The sequence below is a fragment of the Lepisosteus platostomus genome, chromosome 5, assembly GCF_059453375.1.
Source record: "Lepisosteus platostomus isolate fLepPlt1 chromosome 5, fLepPlt1.hap1, whole genome shotgun sequence".
Classification (NCBI taxonomy): Eukaryota; Metazoa; Chordata; class Actinopteri; order Semionotiformes; family Lepisosteidae; genus Lepisosteus; species Lepisosteus platostomus.
Window position 1 is genome coordinate 2,458,988 of NC_142615.1, and position 20,100 is coordinate 2,479,087.

General features: G+C 50.1%; 1 protein-coding gene across 2 annotated transcripts; it reads right to left on the bottom strand.

Annotated features, from left to right (window-relative positions):
* Positions 1-40: 40 nt before the first annotated feature.
* tektl1 (tektin like 1) lies at positions 41-10,252 on the bottom strand. 2 transcript variants are annotated; one of them, XM_088632068.1, is made up of 8 exons: positions 9,500-10,252; positions 7,732-8,004; positions 5,282-5,386; positions 4,266-4,416; positions 2,395-2,561; positions 2,207-2,302; positions 2,014-2,127; positions 41-1,458 (listed from the first exon to the last, which is right to left on the bottom strand). In XM_088632068.1, the coding sequence occupies exons 1-8, from the start codon at positions 9,779-9,781 to the stop codon at positions 1,261-1,263; spliced, it is 1,386 nt and encodes a 461-aa protein (XP_088488194.1). In that variant the 5' UTR covers positions 9,782-10,252; the 3' UTR covers positions 41-1,260. The 2 variants fall into 2 exon arrangements, with proteins under 2 accessions (XP_088488194.1, XP_088488193.1); XM_088632067.1 differs by having other exon boundaries at positions 4,218-4,416.
* Between the last annotated feature and the right edge of the window lie 9,848 nt (positions 10,253-20,100).

A 20,100-nucleotide genomic window follows, 5' to 3' on the forward strand; every position in this document is an offset into this window, starting at 1 on the left:
ACACACACACACCTGGGTAGAAAACGAGAAGGCCTCGGGGTCAGGTTGGAAACTTTCATGTTTATTAAATTCGGGTAAGTATCGTAACATTTCCACGTAAAAACACCCACACGCACACACACAAACCACCTGAATCAAAACCTAAGATTAAGCACAGGGACTTTTTATCTGAAGACTACCACGCCACGACATCAACTCAGCCTGGCTGGTCTGTACAGGTCTCTACAGCCTCTGGAAGAAGGAAAAGGACGCCCTTTCACGGCTTCAAATGGACCAGAACCTGTTTAGCTCATTTCTGCAAGAGTGGTACTGAAGGTTATCGGTTTAGCTCATCGACTTCAGATCAGCACACAGGCTTTCAGCAGAACTCGAAATTCAAAAGATTTTCTGTCAACATTTTATCGTCATCGGATTACTCGCTCAACTGCAAAATAACACTCTGTCACTCCACCGACTGGACTGGTCTCAGTGTCCACTGTGTCCAGTTCTGTAACCTCACTGACTGGGCTGGTCTCAGTGTCCACTGTGTCCAGTTCTGTACATTGACTGGACTGGTCTCAGTGTCCACTGTGTCCAGTGATGGACTGGTGTCAGTGTCCACTATGTCCAGTTCTGTAACCCCAGTGACTGGACTGGTCTCAGTGTCCACTGTGTCCAGGCCAGCAGCCTCAGTGATTGGACTGGTCTCAGTGTCCACTATGTCCAGTTCTGTAACCCCAGTGACTGGACTGGTCTCAGTGTCCACTGTGTCCAGGCCTGTCCAGTGACTGGACTGGTCTCAGTGTCCACTGTGTCCAGGCCAGCAGCCCCAGTGCCTGGACTGGTCTCAGTGTCCACTGTGTCCAGGTCAGCAGCCCCAGTGACTGGACTGGTCTCAGTGTCCACTGTGTCCAGGCCAGTAGCCTCAGTGACTGGACTGGTCTCAGGGTCCACTGTGTCCAGGCCAGTAGCCCCAGTGACTGGACTGGTCTCTCAGTGTCCACTGTGTCCAGGGCTGTAACCTCACTGACTTAACTGGTGTCAGTGTCCACTGTGTCCAGTGCCTGGACTGGTCTCAGTGTCCACTGTGTCCAGGCCAGCAGCCCCAGTGACTGGACTGGTCTCAGTGTCCACTGTGTCCAGGCCAGCAGCCCCAGTGACTGGACTGGTCTCAGTGTCCACTGTGTCCAGTGACTGGACTGGTCTCTCAGTGTCCACTGTGTCCAGTGCCTGGACTGGTCTCAGTGTCCACGGGCGTACCGAGCTGGGCGGCGGCGGCTCCTAGCACACGCTCGGCGGGAGGCGGGGGGGGGCGCGGGGACACTCGGCGTGGCGCCGGCGCATCCTGAGCACGGCGGAGTCCACCCGGGCGGCGGCCCGCTTGCTGCGCAGGTCCTCGTCCAGCCGCAGGCGGGCCAGCTGCAGCAGGGCCAGGTCGCGGGCCGAGGAGCCCAGGGCGCGCCGCAGGACAGCGCCCCCCTGTGGCCGGGAGAGGAAACGACACCTGGCTACTCCTGCGGTCATTCACACATCCACCACAGGACACACCCTGGACAGGACACACACACACACCCTGGACAGGACACCAGTCCATCACAGGACACACACACACACACACACACACACACACACACACACACACACCCTGGACAGGACACACACACCCTGGACAGGACACACACACACACCCTGGACAGGACACCAGTCCATCACAGGACACACACACACACTCACACACCCTGGACAGGACACCAGTCCATCACAGGACACACACACTCACACACCCTGGACAGGACACCCGTCCATCACAGGACACACACACACCCTGGACAGGACACACACACACACCCTGGACAGGACACACACACCCTGGACAGGACACCCGTCCACCACAGGACACACACACTCACACACCCTGGACAGGACACCCGTCCACCACAGGACACACACACTCACACACCCTGGACAGGACACCAGTCCATCACAGGACACAGACACCCCCCCGCCTGCGTCTCCTGCAGACCCCTGCATCACCTGGATGAGGGCGCCGGCCTCCGGCAGCTGCGTCCCGGGGTGCCGCTGGTAGACTCTGACCACAGGCCTGTCCAGCCTCTCGCGGGTCAGCAGGTCGGCGCTGGACACGGGGCCCTGCGGACGAGAGGGCCCGGTCAGGACGCCGCGGGGGAGGGGCGCGCTCGCAGGGCGTCCGGCGGCGGGGGGCACTGACCAGGGCCGAGTCCCGGCTGTGCTGAATCCAGTCCAGCTGCCTCTGCTGCCGGTGCACGGCCTGTCGGGTGGCGGCGGAGCTCAGGGCCAGGCGTTGCTGAAAGGGGGGGGGGGAGACACGCTGACTTGCTGGACCCTTGACCCCCGACCCTTGACCCCCCACCCCCCACCCCCGCCGAGGTCCCTTACCGACAGGGTCACGGTCTCCGCAATCTTCCGGACCAGCCCCTCGCTCACGGATTGGTGGGTGGCCCGTTGCCGGGCGACGGCCTGGCCAATCGCCTGCCGGATCTCCTGCCTCAGCTGCTGTGATTGGCTGAAAGCCGCCTGGGACGATTCCATGACCTCCTTGCACTCTGAGGGCCGGAAAGACGTGGAAACAGAGACAGAGATGGCTACACGTCCTCCTGCACTGCGACACATATGCTGGGATTAGAGAAACAGCCTTCCCCGAATTCAGAAACCTCATCCCAGAGTTCCCACCGCTGCCAGAATCCCAACGGGTCCCGATCCTACTGGGAGAGGGAGGAGGGAACTCCGCTGAACTGGCAGCCCAGTGTGTGATCTCCTGTCCCAGCCTGAGGAACAGACAGTGAGCCTGTCTCTCAATAATAATAATACAGTGTGTGATCTCCTGTCCCAGCCCGAGGAACAGACAGTGAGCCTGTCTCTCAATAATAATAATACAGTGTGTGATCTCCTGTCCCAGCCTGAGGAACAGACAGTGAGCCTGTCTCTCAATAATAATAATACAGTGTGTGATCTCCTGTCCCAGCCTGAGGAACAGTGAGCCTGTCTCTCAATAATAATAATACAGTGTGTGATCTCCTGTCCCAGCCTGAGGAACAGACAGTGAGCCTGTCTCTCAATAATAATAATACAGTGTGTGATCTCCTGTCCCAGCCTGAGGAACAGACAGTGAGCCTGTCTCTCAATAATAATAATACAGTGTGTGATCTCCTGTCCCAGCCTGAGGAACAGACAGTGAGCCTGTCTCTCAATAATAATAATACAGTGTGTGATCTCCTGTCCCAGCCTGAGGAACAGACAGTGAGCCTGTCTCTCAATAATAATAATACAGTGTGTGATCTCCTGTCCCAGCCTGAGGAACAGACAGTGAGCCTGTCTCTCAATAATAATAATACAGTGTGTGATCTCCTGTCCCAGCCTGAGGAACAGACAGTGAGCCCGTCTCTCAATAATAATAATCCAGTGTGTGATCTCCTGTCCCAGCCTGAGGAACAGACAGTGAGCCTGTCTCTCAATAATAATAATACAGTGTGTGATCTCCTGTCCCAGCCTGAGGAACAGTGAGCCTGTCTCTCAATAATAATAATACAGTGTGTGATCTCCTGTCCCAGCCTGAGGAACAGACAGTGAGCCTGTCTCTCAATAATAATAATCCAGTGTGTGATCTCCTGTCCCAGCCTGAGGAACAGACAGTGAGCCTGTCTCTCAATAATAATAATACAGTGTGTGATCTCCTGTCCCAGCCTGAGGAACAGACAGTGAGCCTGTCTCTCAATAATAATAATACAGTGTGTGACCTCCTGTCCCAGCCTGAGGAACAGTGAGTCTGTCTCCCAGTAATGCTCCATCTGTCTACAGTATAAGTCAATAATTTAGGATATGTCTTTGTTGTAAATGTCTGTAATATGTCTGTAGATTTTATTTTACTTTTATTTTTGGTTTTGTCTCATGTGATTTTTCTTATTTTTATTGGCTTTGGCAACACTGATTGTACCCATCGGTCGTGCTCATGAAGCACCTTGAAAGGAATTGAATTGACTCTTGCTGTAACTTCAGGAGATCCTGCACTGCCCTTTTCCTGTGGTTTTCCAAGGCAGAGAGCACAGAGAGGACGCACCGGGACGGAATGAGGGAGACAGGCGAGGAGAGGTCACGCACGGGGCTTTCTGCTCACATCGTATTTGCAAATGAGCCACATAATATCCGGGCTCTGAGACGGGGTGATAAACTCCCCGATTTGCCTTTTTCGGAGATTAAGTCACCATCTGAACTCCCGAGCGTCTGAGCCGGAGCTCGGGGCGGGACAGAACCTGGAGTGACGGGTCCGGTGGGACTGGTTCCGCAGGGGGACGGCGTGGCGGCGCGGCCGGCCCCGTCAGACCCGGTGTGTGGGATCAGATCCAGGACTCGGGACCTCTCCGCTGCACAGTCCAGCAGCCTCCTACTGCACACACTGAGGGCCTGAACACAGAGGGAGAGAGGGCTGGATACACACACACTGAGGGCCTGAACACAGAGGGAAAGAGGGGTGGATACACACACACTGAGGGCCTGAACACAGAGGGAGAGAGGGGTTCATACAGACACACTGACTGGACACTCCAGTACATGAACACTGCACTGAGAGAGAGAGGGGTTCATACACACACACTGACTGGACACTCCAGGACATGAACACTGCACTGAGAGAGAGAGGGGTTCACACAGACACACTGACTGGACACTCCAGTACATGAACACTGCACTGAGAGAGAGGGGGGTTCATACAGACACACTGACTGGACACTCCAGTACATGAACACTGCACTGAGAGAGAGGGGTTCACACAGACACACTGACTGGACACTCCAGGACATGAACACTGCACTGAGAGAGAGAGGGGTTCACACAGACACACTGACTGGACACTCCAGTACATGAACACTGCACTGAGAGAGAGGGGGGTTCATACAGACACACTGACTGGACACTCCAGTACATGAACACTGCACTGAGAGAGAGAGGGGTTCACACAGACACACTGACTGGACACTCCAGTACATGAACACTGCACTGAGAGAGAGAGGGGTTCATACAGACACACTGACTGGACACTCCAGTACATGAACACTGCACTGAGAGAGAGAGGGGTTCATACACACACACTGACTGGACACTCCAGGACATGAACACTGCACTGAGAGAGAGAGGGGTTCACACAGACACACTGACTGGACACTCCAGTACATGAACACTGCATTGAGAGAGAGGGGGGTTCACACAGACACACTGACTGGACACTCCAGTACAGGTTGGTCAGGCTCTCCTGTACAGTACACACACACACCTGGAGCTGGGTGACGGTGGCCCTCAGCCTGCCCTCCAGCTGGGCCTTCAGCGCGGTCAGCTCTGCCCGCTCCCTGTCCAGCAGCTGGTCCGCTCCGTCTCGGCCCTGCGAGGCACGGCGCCCACTGAGGGGGGTGGTTTCGAGAAGTGATTGACGTTTCGGCGGCGTGCCACTGGACAGTGCCCAACTGTATCGTAGCGAATTGCGCTGCGCTAATGGTACAATATTCCAAACGACATTACTGTAGTGTACGGAAGTATAATACATTCTACTCTCAAGTCCTGCAGTACACTGTACTGTATTTTAGTCCTGTACTGTAGTCCTACTACAATGTACTGTATTTTAGTCCTGTACTGTAGTCCTACTACACTGTACTGTGCTTTAGTCCTGTACTGTAGTCCTACTACACTGTACTGTGCTTTAGTCCTGTACTGTAGTCCTACTACACTGTTCTGTACTTTAGTCCTGTACTGTAGTCCTACTACACTGTACTGTGCTTTAGTCCTGTACTGTAGTCCTACTACACTGTACTGTATTTTACTGTACAATAACGTAGTGTAATGTGCTGCACTGTACTATATTTTTACGTACAGTAATGTAGTTTAGGGTACTATACTATATTCTACTCTACATTACAGTAGTGTACGTTACTGCAGTGTACTGTATTGCTGTATAGTACTGGAGTGTACTGTACTGTATTACTGTATTCTACTGTAGTATTGTATTACTGTATGACTGTAGTTCTGTATTACCGTGTTATTGTAGTACTGTATTACTCTAGTACTGTAGTACTGTATTCATTACTGTATCAGTGTACACCCATGTCCTGAACCTCAGCGCAAGTGTGTCCCCTGTGTGTCCTGCTTCTGTATAGTAGTGTAGTGTAGTACTGTATTACTGTAGTACTGAGTGACTATATTACTGTATCACTGCAGTACTGTGTTACTGTATGACTATAGTACTGTATGACTGAAGTACTGTATCACTGTGTTACTGTATGACTGCAGTACTGTATCACCGCAGTACTTTATGACTATAGTACTGTATGACTGTGTTACTGTATGACTATATTACTGTATGACTGCAGTACTGTATGACTATATTACTGTATCACTGCAGTACTGTATCACTGCAGTACTATATCACTGCAGTCCTGGATCCCTGTGGTACTGTGTGACTGCAGTACTGTATGACTATATTACTGTATGACTGCAGTACTGGATCCCTGTGTTACTGTATGACTGCAGTACTGTATGACTATATTACTGTATGACTGCAGTACTGTAGTACTGTGTTACTGTATCACTATAGTACTGTATGACTGCAGTCCTGGATCCCTGTGGTACTGTATGACTGCAGTACTGTATGACTATAGTACTGTATCACTGCAGTCCTGGATCCCTGTGTTACTGTATCACCGCAGTACTGTATGACTATATTACTGTATGACTGCAGTCCTGGATCCCTGTGGTACTGTGTCACTGCAGTACTGTATGACTATATTACTGTATGACTGCAGTCCTGGATCCCTGTGTTACTGTATCACTGCAGTACTGTATGACTATAGTACTGTATGACTGCAGTCCTGGATCCCTGTGTTACTGTATCACTGCAGTACTGTATGACTATATTACTGTATCACTGCGGTCCTGGATCCCTGTGGTACTGTATCACTGCAGTACTGTATGACTATATTACTGTATGACTGCAGTACTGGATCCCTGTGTTACTGTATCACTGCAGTACTGTATGACTATATTACTGTATCACTGCGGTCCTGGATCCCTGTGTTACTGTATCACTGCAGTACTGTATGACTATATTACTGTATCACTGCGGTCCTGGATCCCTGTGGTACTGTATCACTGCAGTACTGTATGACTGCAGTCCTGGATCCCTGTGGTACTGTATGACTGCAGTACTGTATGACTATATTACTGTATGACTGCAGTCCTGGATCCCTGTGTTACTGTATCACTGCAGTACTGTATGACTATATTACTGTATCACTGCGGTCCTGGATCCCTGTGGTACTGTATCACTGCAGTACTGTATGACTATATTACTGTATGACTGCAGTACTGGATCCCTGTGTTACTGTATCACTGCAGTACTGTATGACTATATTACTGTATGACTGCAGTCCTGGATCCCTGTGGTACTGTATCACTGCAGTACTGTATGACTATATTACTGTATGACTGCAGTACTGAATCCCTGTGTTACTGTATCACTGCAGTACTGTATGACTATATTACTGTATGACTGCAGTCCTGGATCCCTGTGGTACTGTATGACTGCAGTCCTGTATGACTATAGTACTGTATGACTGTGGTACTGGATCCCTGTGGTACTGTATCACTGCAGTCCAGGATCCCTGTCCGCCCGTGTGCTGGACGCAGTGCGATGTGTCTCCTGTGTGTCCGGGGTCCAGCTGACCCCACACTCACGGTCTCCGCGCCGGTGGGCCTCAGGCCCCGCCCCTCCACGCAGCGCCGGTTCAGCAGCAGCTCCCGCCGCAGGGAGGACAGCGCCCCCTCCAGGGCCTGCCGGCCGCGCCCCAGCCTCCGCGCCTCGGCCCCCAGCCTGGCCGCCTCGCCCCGCAGCGCCGCCTCCGCCGCCCGCACGCCGCGCATGTGCTCCAGAGCCACGCCCACGCTCCGGCCCGCGCAGCGCTCCCGCAGACAGGCAGGGGGCAGCTGGGGAGAGGGAGAGACTGGACCCTGAGAGAGAGAGAGAGAGGGGTTCATACACACACACTGACTGGACACTCCAGTACATGAACACTGCACTGAGAGAGAGAGGGGTTCATACAGACACACTGACTGGACACTCCAGTACATGAACACTGCACTGAGAGAGAGAGGGGTTCATACACACACACTGACTGGACACTCCAGTACATGAACACTGCACTGAGAGAGAGAGGGGTTCATACACACACACTGACTGGACACTCCAGTACATGAACACTGCACTGAGAGAGAGAGGGGTTCATACAGACACACTGACTGGACACTCCAGTACATGAACACTGCACTGAGAGAGAGAGGGGTTCATACACACACACTGACTGGACACTCCAGTACATGAACACTGCACTGAGAGAGAGAGGGGTTCACACACACACTGACTGGACACTCCAGTACATGAACACTGCACTGAGAGAGAGAGGGGTTCATACAGACACCCTGACTGGACACTCCAGTACATGAACACTGCACTGAGAGAGAGAGGGGTTCATACACACACACTGACTGGACACTCCAGTACATGAACACTGCACTGAGAGAGAGAGGGGTTCACACACACACACTGACTGGACACTCCAGTACATGAACACTGCACTGAGAGAGAGAGGGGTTCATACAGACACCCTGACTGGACACTCCAGTACATGAACACTGCACTGAGAGAGAGAGGGGTTCATACACACACACTGACTGGACACTCCAGTACATGAACACTGCACTGAGAGAGAGAGGGGTTCACACAGACACACTGACTGGACACTCCAGTACATGAACACTGCACTGAGAGAGAGAGGGGTTCATACAGACACACTGACTGGACACTCCAGTACATGAACACTGCACTGAGAGAGAGAGGGGTTCATACACACACTGACTGGACACTCCAGGACATGAACACTGCACTGAGAGAGAGAGGAGTCCATACACACACACTGACTGGACACTCCAGTACATGAACACTGCACTGAGAGAGAGAGGGGTTCACACAGACACACTGACTGGACACTCCAGTACATGAACACTGCACTGAGAGAGAGAGGGGTTCATACACACACACACTGACTGGACACTCCAGTACATGAACACTGCACTGAGAGAGAGAGGGGTTCATAAAGACACCCTGACTGGACACTCCAGTACATGAACACTGCACTGAGAGAGAGAGGGGTTCATACAGACACACTGACTGGACACTCCAGTACATGAACACTGCACTGAGAGAGAGAGAGGGGTTCACACAGACACACTGACTGGACACTCCAGTACATGAACACTGCACTGAGAGAGAGAGGGGTTCACACACACACACTGACTGGACACTCCAGTACATGAACACTGCACTGAGAGAGAGAGGGGTTCACACACACACACTGACTGGACACTCCAGTACATGAACACTGCACTGAGAGAGAGAGGGGTTCACACACACACACTGACTGGACACTCCAGGAGTTGAGAGACTCACCAGGGTGTCCGCGGACACAGGCCTGACTTTCTTCACATCCTGCTGATCCACGGACCCCGCCGCCTCCTCGCCCGGACCGGGACCGGCCTCTCTGGACCCGGCGGTCCGGGGCGGCGGCGTGCCGGGCTGGGCGGCACCGCGGGACCGGGCCGAGCCGGCTCTGTCGGGCCCCCGGGAGAGACGCACCAAGCGCTCGGCCAGGCGGATGGACCGGACCGTGCTCTCCCGCCAGGACTCCGGCCCGATGGTCTCCGTGGCCGGAGGGGCGGACTGGACTCGCATGCCTTTCTGATCAGTAATCGATAATCGATAATCAAGATCGATCTGGACGGAACAATTAGGGCAATGTACTGAAGGAGCAGCGGCTGCACAAGCCGAAACGGTGCAGTTGATTAACAGGAGTGTCGTCTCCCACGAGTGACCGCGGAACAGCCGCGGAAAACAATTTAACAATTTTAATTCGCAATCCCGTTAAGCCCTCTGACTTAAAAAGCCGGGAGGGCCGTCCGTACTTAAAAAAAATAACCCAAAACAAACCAACACAAAATACCTGTGGATAATTATCACCAGAAAATAATTTAAAAAAAAAGGGTTTACGGGCGTATAAAGTTCGTGTTTATAAATGCGCTCCTCTCCCCCTCGCGCGGTGTTCGCCGCCGTCGCCCGAGCAACCGTTGCCGGGCAACAAGGGGAGAGAGGGAAGGGGGCAAACACGGAAGAGGCTCCTATTGGCCGGTTTGCGGTCATGTGACGAGGGCGAAGCCGAACCGCGGGACTTGTTTTCCGTCCCGACAGTCTTTGAGCATCAAGTAACACAAAGGAGAACTTATCCACGGAGGTGAACAACAACAACAACAACAACAACAACAACAAAAGGCACAAAACAATATGCAGTGCAGTAAGGTACAGCACAGACAAGTTCAGTACAGTAGAGTGCCGTTTGGTCCAGTACAATGTAGTACGGTACAGTTCAGAAAAGTGCGGTACAGTACAGAACTGTTCAGTACAGTAAAGTTCAGTATAGTATATGTAGTACAGGACACAGTGCAGTACTGCAGTGTTCAGTACAGTATTTTACAGTAGGATTCAGTATAACACATGGTATAGTAGTACCCAGTGCAGTACAGTAGTGTTCAGTACAGTAAGGTTCAGTACAGTGCAGCATAGCGCAGTACATTTCAGTATAGTATGTACTGTAGTACACAGTGCAGTACAGTACTGTTCAGCACAGTAAAGTTCAGTACAGTGCAGTATAGTGCAGTACAGTTCAGTATAGTATGTACTGTAGTACCCAGTGCAGTACAGTACTGTTCAGTACAGTAAAGTTCAGTACAGTGCAGCATAGTACAGTACAGTTCAGTAAAGTATGTACTATAGTACACAGTGCAGTACAGTACTGTTCAGCACAGTAAAGTTCAGTACAGTGCAGTATAGTGCAGTACATTTCAGTATAGTATGTACTGTAGTACACAGTGCAGTACAGTACTGTTCAGCACAGTAAAGTTCAGTACAGTGCAGTATAGTGCAGTACAGTTCAGTATAGTATGTACTGTAGTACACAGTGCAGTACAGTACTGTTCAGCACAGTAAAGTTCAGTACAGTGCAGTATAGTGCAGTACAGTTCAGTATAGTATGTACTGTAGTACACAGTGCAGTACAGTACTGTTCAGCACAGTAAAGTTCAGTACAGTGCAGTATAGTGCAGTACAGTTCAGTATAGTATGTACTGTAGTACACAGTGCAGTACAGTACTGTTCAGCACAGTAAAGTTCAGTACAGTGCAGTATAGTGCAGTACAGTTCAGTATAGTATGTACTGTAGTACACAGTGCAGTACAGTACTGTTCAGCACAGTAAAGTTCAGTATAGTGCAGTACAGTTCAGTATAGTATGTACTGTAGTACACAGTGCAGTACAGTACTGTTCAGCACAGTAAAGTTCAGTACAGTGCAGTATAGTGCAGTACAGTTCAGTATAGTATGTACTGTAGTACACAGTGCAGTACAGTACTGTTCAGCACAGTAAAGTTCAGTACAGTGCAGTATAGCGCAGTACAGTTCAGTATAGTATGTACTGTAGTACCCAGTGCAATACAGTACTGTTCAGCACAGTAAAGTTCAGTACAGTGCAGTATAGCGCAGTACAGTTCAGTATAGTATGTACTGTAGTACCCAGTGCAGTACAGTACTGTTCAGCACAGTAAAGTTCAGTACAGTGCAGTATAGTGCAGTACAGTTCAGTATAGTATGTACTGTAGTACACAGTGCAGTACAGTACTGTTCAGCACAGTAAAGTTCAGTACAGTGCAGTATAGTGCAGTACAGTTCAGTATAGTATGTACTGTAGTACACAGTGCAGTACAGTACTGTTCAGCACAGTAAAGTTCAGTACAGTGCAGTATAGTGCAGTACAGTTCAGTATAGTATGTACTGTAGTACACAGTGCAGTACAGTACTGTTCAGCACAGTAAAGTTCAGTATAGTGCAGTACAGTTCAGTATAGTATGTACTGTAGTACACAGTGCAGTACAGTACTGTTCAGCACAGTAAAGTTCAGTACAGTGCAGTATAGCGCAGTACAGTTCAGTATAGTATGTACTGTAGTACCCAGTGCAGTACAGTACTGTTAAGCACAGTAAAGTTCAGTACAGTGCAGTATAGCGCAGTACAGTTCAGTATAGTATGTACTGTAGTACCCAGTGCAATACAGTACTGTTCAGCACAGTAAAGTTCAGTACAGTGCAGTATAGCGCAGTACAGTTCAGTATAGTATGTACTGTAGTACCCAGTGCAGTACAGTACTGTTCAGCACAGTAAAGTTCAGTATAGCGCAGTACAGTTTACTGTAGTACCCAGTGCAGTACAGTACTGTTCAGCACAGTAAAGTTCAGTACAGTGCAGTATAGTGCAGTACAGTTCAGTATAGTATGTACTGTAGTACCCAGTGCAGTACAGTACTGTTCAGCACAGTACAGTGCAGTATAGCGCAGTACAGTTCAGTATAGTATGTACTGTAGTACACAGTGCAGTACAGTACTGTTCAGCACAGTAAAGTTCAGTACAGTGCAGTATAGTGCAGTACAGTTCAGTATAGTATGTACTGTAGTACCCAGTGCAGTACAGTACTGTTCAGCACAGTACAGTGCAGTATAGCGCAGTACAGTTCAGTATAGTATGTACTGTAGTACCCAGTGCAGTACAGTACTGTTCAGCACAGTACAGTGCAGTATAGCGCAGTACAGTTCAGTATAGTATGTACTGTAGTACCCAGTGCAGTACGTTCACTGCTATTCCAGCGACTGGTATTGAAAGAAGTATTCGTCCCCTCTGCAGAGCGTCCCGGGGCTGCCGAGTGCGGATCACATCGATCTTCCCTCCTCTGTGAAAGTCGCTGTCTCAAGGGGAGGGCTGGGGGAGACGCAGTGAGCCGAGCAGAGTATGTATACGCTGTCATAGACTGCGTGTTGTAGAGTATGTGTAACAGGCGTGCTGTTTTGAGGGGTGTTCACACGCATAGGAGCCAAGTGTGGCCGTAAAAATACATAATAATAATAATAATAATAATAATAGATCCTCGCCGTTTCCGCGTGTTAAAATAGTCGGGGGTTAGTGAGATTAACCGTTTTTTTCATTAAAAAAAACGATACATGTTTTGTTCATGTATCATCTCTTTGTCTTGGGATTCCTGTGCTCCTTGGGCTGGATTGCTTGATCTTCAATAGAAGTCCGGTGGACGAATACGGGGGCGCACTGTCGTGGAGACCTGAACCGAACCGTGAAACGGGCGCGTTTTTCTTCTCTGGATTCGGCAGAGCTAACTCTCTCTCAATTCAAGGTGCTTCATGAGCCTGACCGATGGGAACAACCAGTGTTGCCAAAGCCAATAAAAATAATAAAATTAACACGGAACAGAACAAAAAATAAAAGTAAAATAAAATCTACAGACATATTAGAGACGTTTAAAACACAGACATGTCATACAATATTGACATGTACTGTAGACAGATGGAGCATTATTGGGAGACAGGCTCACTGTTCCTCAGGCTGGGACAGGAGATCACACACTGTATTATTATTATTGAGAGACGGGCTCACTGTCTGTTCCTCAGGCTGGGACAGGAGGTCACACACTGTATTATTATTATTGAGAGACAGGCTCACTGTCTGTTCCTCAGGCTGGGACAGGAGATCACACACTGTATTATTATTATTGAGAGACAGGCTCACTGTTCCTCAGGCTGGGACAGGAGATCACACACTGTATTATTATTATTGAGAGACGGGCTCACTGTCTGTTCCTCAGGCTGGGACAGGAGATCACACACTGTATTATTATTATTGAGAGACGGGCTCACTGTCTGTTCCTCAGGCTGGGACAGGAGATCACACACTGTATTATTATTATTGAAAGACAGACTCACTGTCTGTTCCTCAGGCTGGGACAGGAGATCACACACTGTATTATTATTATTGAAAGACAGACTCACTGTCTGTTCCTCAGGCTGGGACAGGAGATGACACACTGTATTATTATTATTGAGAGACGGGCTCACTGTTCCTCAGGCTGGGACAGGAGATCACACACTGTATTATTATTATTGAGAGACGGGCTCACTGTTCCTCAGGCTGGGACGGGAGATCACACACTGTATTATTATTATTGAGAGACGGGCTCACTGTCTGTTCCTCAGGCTGGGACAGGAGATCACACACTGTATTATTATTATTGAGAGACAGGCTCACTGTCTGTTCCTCGGGCTGGGACAGGAGGTCACACACTGTATTATTATTATTGAGAGACGGGCTCACTGTCTGTTCCTCAGGCTGGGACAGGAGATCACACACTGTATTATTATTATTGAGAGACAGGCTCACTGTCTGTTCCTCAGGCTGGGACAGGAGATCACACACTATTATTATTATTGAGAGACAGGCTCACTGTTCCTCAGGCTGGGACGGGAGATCACACACTGTATTATTATTATTGAGAGACGGGCTCACTGTCTGTTCCTCAGGCTGGGACAGGAGATCACACACTGTATTATTATTATTGAGAGACAGGCTCACTGTCTGTTCCTCAGGCTGGGACAGGAGATCACACACTGTATTATTATTATTGAGAGACAGACTCACTGTCTGTTCCTCAGGCTGGGACAGGAGATCACACACTGTATTATTATTACTGAGAGACAGGCTCACTGTCTGTTCCTCAGACTGGGACAGGAGATCACACACTGTATTATTATTATTGAGAGACAGGCTCACTGTCTGTTCCTCAGGCTGGGACAGGAGATCACACACTGTATTGTTATTATTGAGAGACAGGCTCACTGTCTGTTCCTCAGGCTGGGACAGGAGATCACACACTGTATTATCATTATTATTGAGAGACAGGCTCACTGTCTGTTCCTCAGGCTGGGACAGGAGATCACACACTGTATTATTATTATTGAGAGACAGGCTCACTGTCTGTTCCTCAGGCTGGGACAGGAGATCACACACTGTATTATTATTATTGAGAGACGGGCTCACTGTCTGTTCCTAAGCTGGGACAGGAGATCACACACTGTATTATTATTATTGAGAGACAGGCTCACTGTCTGTTCCTCAGGCTGGGACAGGAGATCACACACTGTATTATTATTATTGAGAGACAGGCTCACTGTCTGTTCCTCAGGCTGGGACAGGAGATCACACACTGTATTATTATTATTGAGAGACAGGCTCACTGTCTGTTCCTCAGGCTGGGACAGGAGATCACACACTGTATTATTATTATTGAGAGACGGGCTCACTGTCTGTTCCTCAGGCTGGGACAGGAGATCACACACTGTATTATTATTATTGAGAGACAGGCTCACTGTCTGTTCCTCAGGCTGGGACAGGAGATCACACACTGTATTATTATTATTGAGAGACGGGCTCACTGTCTGTTCCTCAGGCTGGGACAGGAGATCACACACTGTATTATTATTATTGAGAGACGGGCTCACTGTCTGTTCCTCAGGCTGGGACAGGAGATCACACACTGTATTATTATTATTGAGAGACAGGCTCACTGTCTGTTCCTCAGGCTGGGACAGGAGATCACACACTGTATTATTATTATTGAGAGACAGGCTCACTGTCTGTTCCTCAGGCTGGGACAGGAGATCACACACTGTATTATTATTATTGAGAGACAGGCTCACTGTTCCTCAGGCTGGGACAGGAGGTCACACACTGTATTATTATTATTGAGAGACAGGCTCACTGTCTGTTCCTCAGGCTGGGACAGGAGATCACACACTGGGCTGCCAGTTCAGCTGAGTGCCCTCCTCCCTCTCCCAGTAGGATGGGGGCCCGTTGTGATTCTGGCAGGTGTGGGAGCTCTGGGAGAGAGGGGACTGCCGTTTGATCCGGCACACGCGGGTGTCCAGACCGCGATCAGCCCGTCCACGAACGTCACGGGACGAGCCTTCTGCTCTTCGACCGGGAAAAACAAAAAAACCCCGTTGAGGCGACGTTAAATTCCCATCGCAAAAAAAAAAACGCGTGAAATCCCTCCTCTTCGTCTCCCAACTGCTCGTAAGCGCAAGTACATCAGGAAAGCACCTCGACGCCGCTGGGATTTTGGGATGTCTGGGCACAGCGCGTCGAGACAGGGGAACCTGATTTGATTAAATGCTTTATGGGCCATAACTGAAATACTGAATGAAATAAATCAAATGCCTTATGGGCAATAACTGAAATAATGAATGAAATGCTTTATGGGCCATAACTGAAAGAATGAATGAACTATTGAATGAATAATGTTTTCAGATTCTCGTTCTTGGAGTTTTTTTCCTTTTGTTTTTTTTTTTGGGGGGGGTCCTGGTCTTGTGTGTGTGTGTGTTTGCGATGGGGAGGGGGGGTCCCCCATGTCCTTCCGAACCCTAAAAGGAAATCAGCACACGCATCCCTTTCCTAAATCCTGCTGTTGTCGGTTGTACTTTTTTTAAATGTTTTTTTTTTTAAATCTTTTGCCTTTGAACCGCGGCGTTCAGGTTTCATCTGCTACAGAACAACAGAATAAATCGCGTCGAAGGGCCCTCTCAGAGAGAGAGAGAGAGTCAGAGAGAGAGGGCTCCCCGAGAGATCAGGGAATGTAGGGGTTCCCCCCAGGTCCAGCGCTGCCCGGGCTGGGCCCCAGCGCCTGAGCTGAGGCCGGTTCTGGGAAGACGGACCCTGAAGGAGAAGTCGGTGGCCGGACAGAAGGACTGAGTCCCCCTCCTCGCCTCCTCTGTCCGTCAGTACCGGCCGAGAATTTCCCCGGTGAGCTGGGGTGGCCTGTGCGCGGAGGGGGGGTTGGTCAGTGGGTGTTCCAACAGCTGTTCTTCGCGGGGGGAGGGTGGGGGAGCTGCCGGCGTCTCGACGGCGGAGTGACGTCATGTCGAGTCATTTTGAAAGTTTTCTTTTTTTTTTTCCAGACGCCCTACGTGATTTGCAGGTTTTTCTATTTTTAACTCTTGTCGTGTCATGATAATGTTACTCGGATGTTATTCGGATGAGTCCCACAGCTGAGGAAACAGCAGAACTGTATTGTTGTAAGAGCTCCAGTCCCAGTCCAGTAGACCAGTCTGTTACAATAGGAGCTCCAGTCCCAGTCCAGTAGAACAGTCCTGTTACAATAGGAGCTCCAGTCCCAGTCCAGTAGAACAGTCTGTTACAATAGGAGCTCCAGTCCCAGTGCAGTAGAGCAGTCTGTTACAATAGGAGCTCCAGTCCCAGTCCAGTAGAACAGTCCTGTTACAATAGGAGCTCCAGTCCCAGTGCAGTAGAACAGTCTGTTACAATAGGAGCTCCAGTCCCAGTGCAGTAGACCAGTCTGTTACAATAGGAGCTCCAGTCCCAGTCCAGTAGAACAGTCTGTTACAATGGGAGCTCCAGTCCCAGTGCAGTAGAACAGTCTGTTACAATAGGAGCCCCAGTCCCAGTCCAGTAGAACAGTCTGTTACAATAGGAGCTCCAGTCCCAGTCCAGTAGAACAGTCTGTTACAATAGGAGCTCCAGTCCCAGTCCAGTAGACCAGTCTGTTACAATAGGAGCTCCAGTCCCAGTGCAGTAGACCAGTCTGTTACAATAGGAGCTCCAGTCCCAGTCCAGTAGACCAGTCTGTTACAATAGGAGCTCCAGTCCCAGTCCAGTAGAACAGTCTGTTACAATAGGCGCTCCAGTCCCAGTGCAGTAGAACAGTCTGTTACAATAGGAGCTCCAGTCCCAGTCCAGTAGACCAGTCTGTTACAGTAGCAACTGCACACACAACACTTATCAGACTGCAGACACACTGTGTCACACTCACGTGAGCGCACGGGCGCTGACTCACAGCTGCCCCCCCAACGGCGGCCGATGACGTCACCCCCCTGGGGACGTCCCGCTCCGGCCGGCAGAACCAGGACGTTCCGTGCCTCGAGGCCGGAACGGGGAAGTGACGTCCGGGAGCGACTTCCGGTTCGAACTGCCCCTCACACACACATACGCACACGCTTTCTTAAGACCGAACCTGGCCGTTTCGGCCCCGGTCCGGCTGTGGGGCCCTGCTGCCGGGCACCGGCCGAGGAAAAAAGACTCCGGGTTTTTTTTTTTGTTTGTTGCGTTTTGTTTCTTTTTAAAGAACAGAGAAGCGCAGAAACAGACCGTAACCCACCCAGCTGTGAGGACAGCAGCTACACAATTCTTTGCAGTCTGTTGTACAACAAGAACAACAACAACAACAACAACAACAACAGTTCACAACACGGTCTGGGCAGGGGCCAGCGCGTTAAAACCGAGAGCGCATGACCCGCATGTGAAATCACGACCGCAGGTGCCCCCGCTGTGAGCTGTACTCATCCCGGCACTGAACCGCCAAACAACCCGACTGTTTCGGTCTCATGTTCGGTCATTTCCTTTCTGCTTAAAAACACGACTCGTCGCCCTCTTATTGGGGATTTTGAGATGTATATGTATTTTTTTTTGGGGGGGGAGATTCTGATTTAGAGACGCCCCGGGATAATCGGACAGACGGCAGCTCCGTGCCGTTCTGCGTTTGAGGGCACTGATGTGAAAATGAGTGATTACAGAGAGAGACAGGGGGGTACAGAGGGAGAATGAGGGGTTATAGAGAGAGAACAAGGAGTACAGAGGGAGACAGAGGGGTAATAGAGAGAGATAGTGGGGTACGAAGAGGCACAGAGGGAGAATGAGGGGTACAGAGAATGATAGAGGGGTTATAGAGAGAGATCGAGGGGTGCAGAGAGATAGAGGGCTACAGGGGGAGAATGAGGGGTACAGGGAGAGATTGAGGGGTTACAGAGGGAGATAGAGGGGTTATAGAGAGAGATAGAGGTGTACAGAGGGAGATCGAGGGGTTACAGAGAGAATGAGAGGTGCAGAGGGAGATAGAGGTGTACAGAGGGAGAATGAGGGGTGCAGGGAGATAGAGGGGTTATAGAGGGAGAATGAGAGGTGCAGAGAGAGAAAGAGGGGGTACAGAGGGAGAATGAGGGGTTACAGAGAGAGAATGAGGAGTACAGAGAGAGAATGAGGAGTTCAGAGAGAGATAGAGGGGGTACAGAGGGAGAATGAGGGGTTATAGAGAGAGATAGAGGGGTACAGAGGGAGAATGAGGGGTTACAGAGAGAGAATGAGAGGTGCAGAGAGAGAAAGAGGGGGTACAGAGAGAGAATGAGGAGTACAGAGAGAGAATGAGGGGTACAGAGGGAGATAGAGGGGTTATAGAAAGAGATAGAGGGGGTACAGAGGGAGAATGAGGGGTACAGAGGGAGAATGAGGGGTTACAGAGAGAGAACGAGGGGTGCAGAGAGAGAACGAGGGGTGCAGAGAGAGATAGAAAGTATATATATATATTTGAAAGTGTAATCCAACCCATTGCCCTATACGGCAGTGAAGTTTGGGGTCCCCTCACAGACCAGGATTACACCCAATGGGACAAACACCCCACAGAAACTCTGCACATGGAGATCTGTAGAATCATCCTCCGTGTGCAGAGAAAAACTCCTAACAACGGGTGCAGGGCCGAATTAGGCCAGTACCCACTATTGATAAACATACAGAAAAGAATATTAAAGTATTGGCTACACCTAAAAAACAGCGACCAAAATTCCTACCACCACAAAGCCCTGCTGAGCCAAGAGCTGAGCCCAAAACAGAGCCCCCTGAGCCAGCTGGTCCTGAGGCTCACCGACCTGAGCCACACCAACACTAACCAGCCTCAGGACAGCACTGCTAGAGCACCACAACCCAGACTCAACCACATCACAGCACAGATCAAACAGCAATATCTCACACACTGGGACACACACACACAAACACAACATAAACTGGAATGCTACAGAACCTTAAACAGACAATACACACTAGCTGAATATTTGACCAAAATAAAAAATAACAAACAGAAACAGACCCTGACGAAGTACAGGCTCAGTGACCACAACCTGGCCATAGAAACTGGGCGACACAGGCAGACCTGGCTGCCCAGAGAGGACAGGCTGTGCTCCCACTGCCAGCAGGGAGAAATAGAGACAGAGGTGCACTTCCTACTGCACTGTGACAGATACTCTGGGATTAGAGAAACATTCTTCC

Bases quoted from the DNA above. Each gene is read 5' to 3' on its own strand.
- tektl1 (XM_088632067.1), bottom strand. From the start codon at position 9,781: ATGCGAGTCCAGTCCGCCCCTCCGGCCACGGAGACCATCGGGCCGGAG. The intron at 8,005-9,499 runs GTGAGTCTCTCA...TCTCTCTCTCAG, and splicing joins CTGTGTCCGCGGACACCCTG to GGTCCAGTCTCTCCCTCTCC. The intron at 2,303-2,394 runs GTAAGGGACCTC...CCCCCCTTTCAG, and splicing joins CGGAGACCGTGACCCTGTCG to CAACGCCTGGCCCTGAGCTC.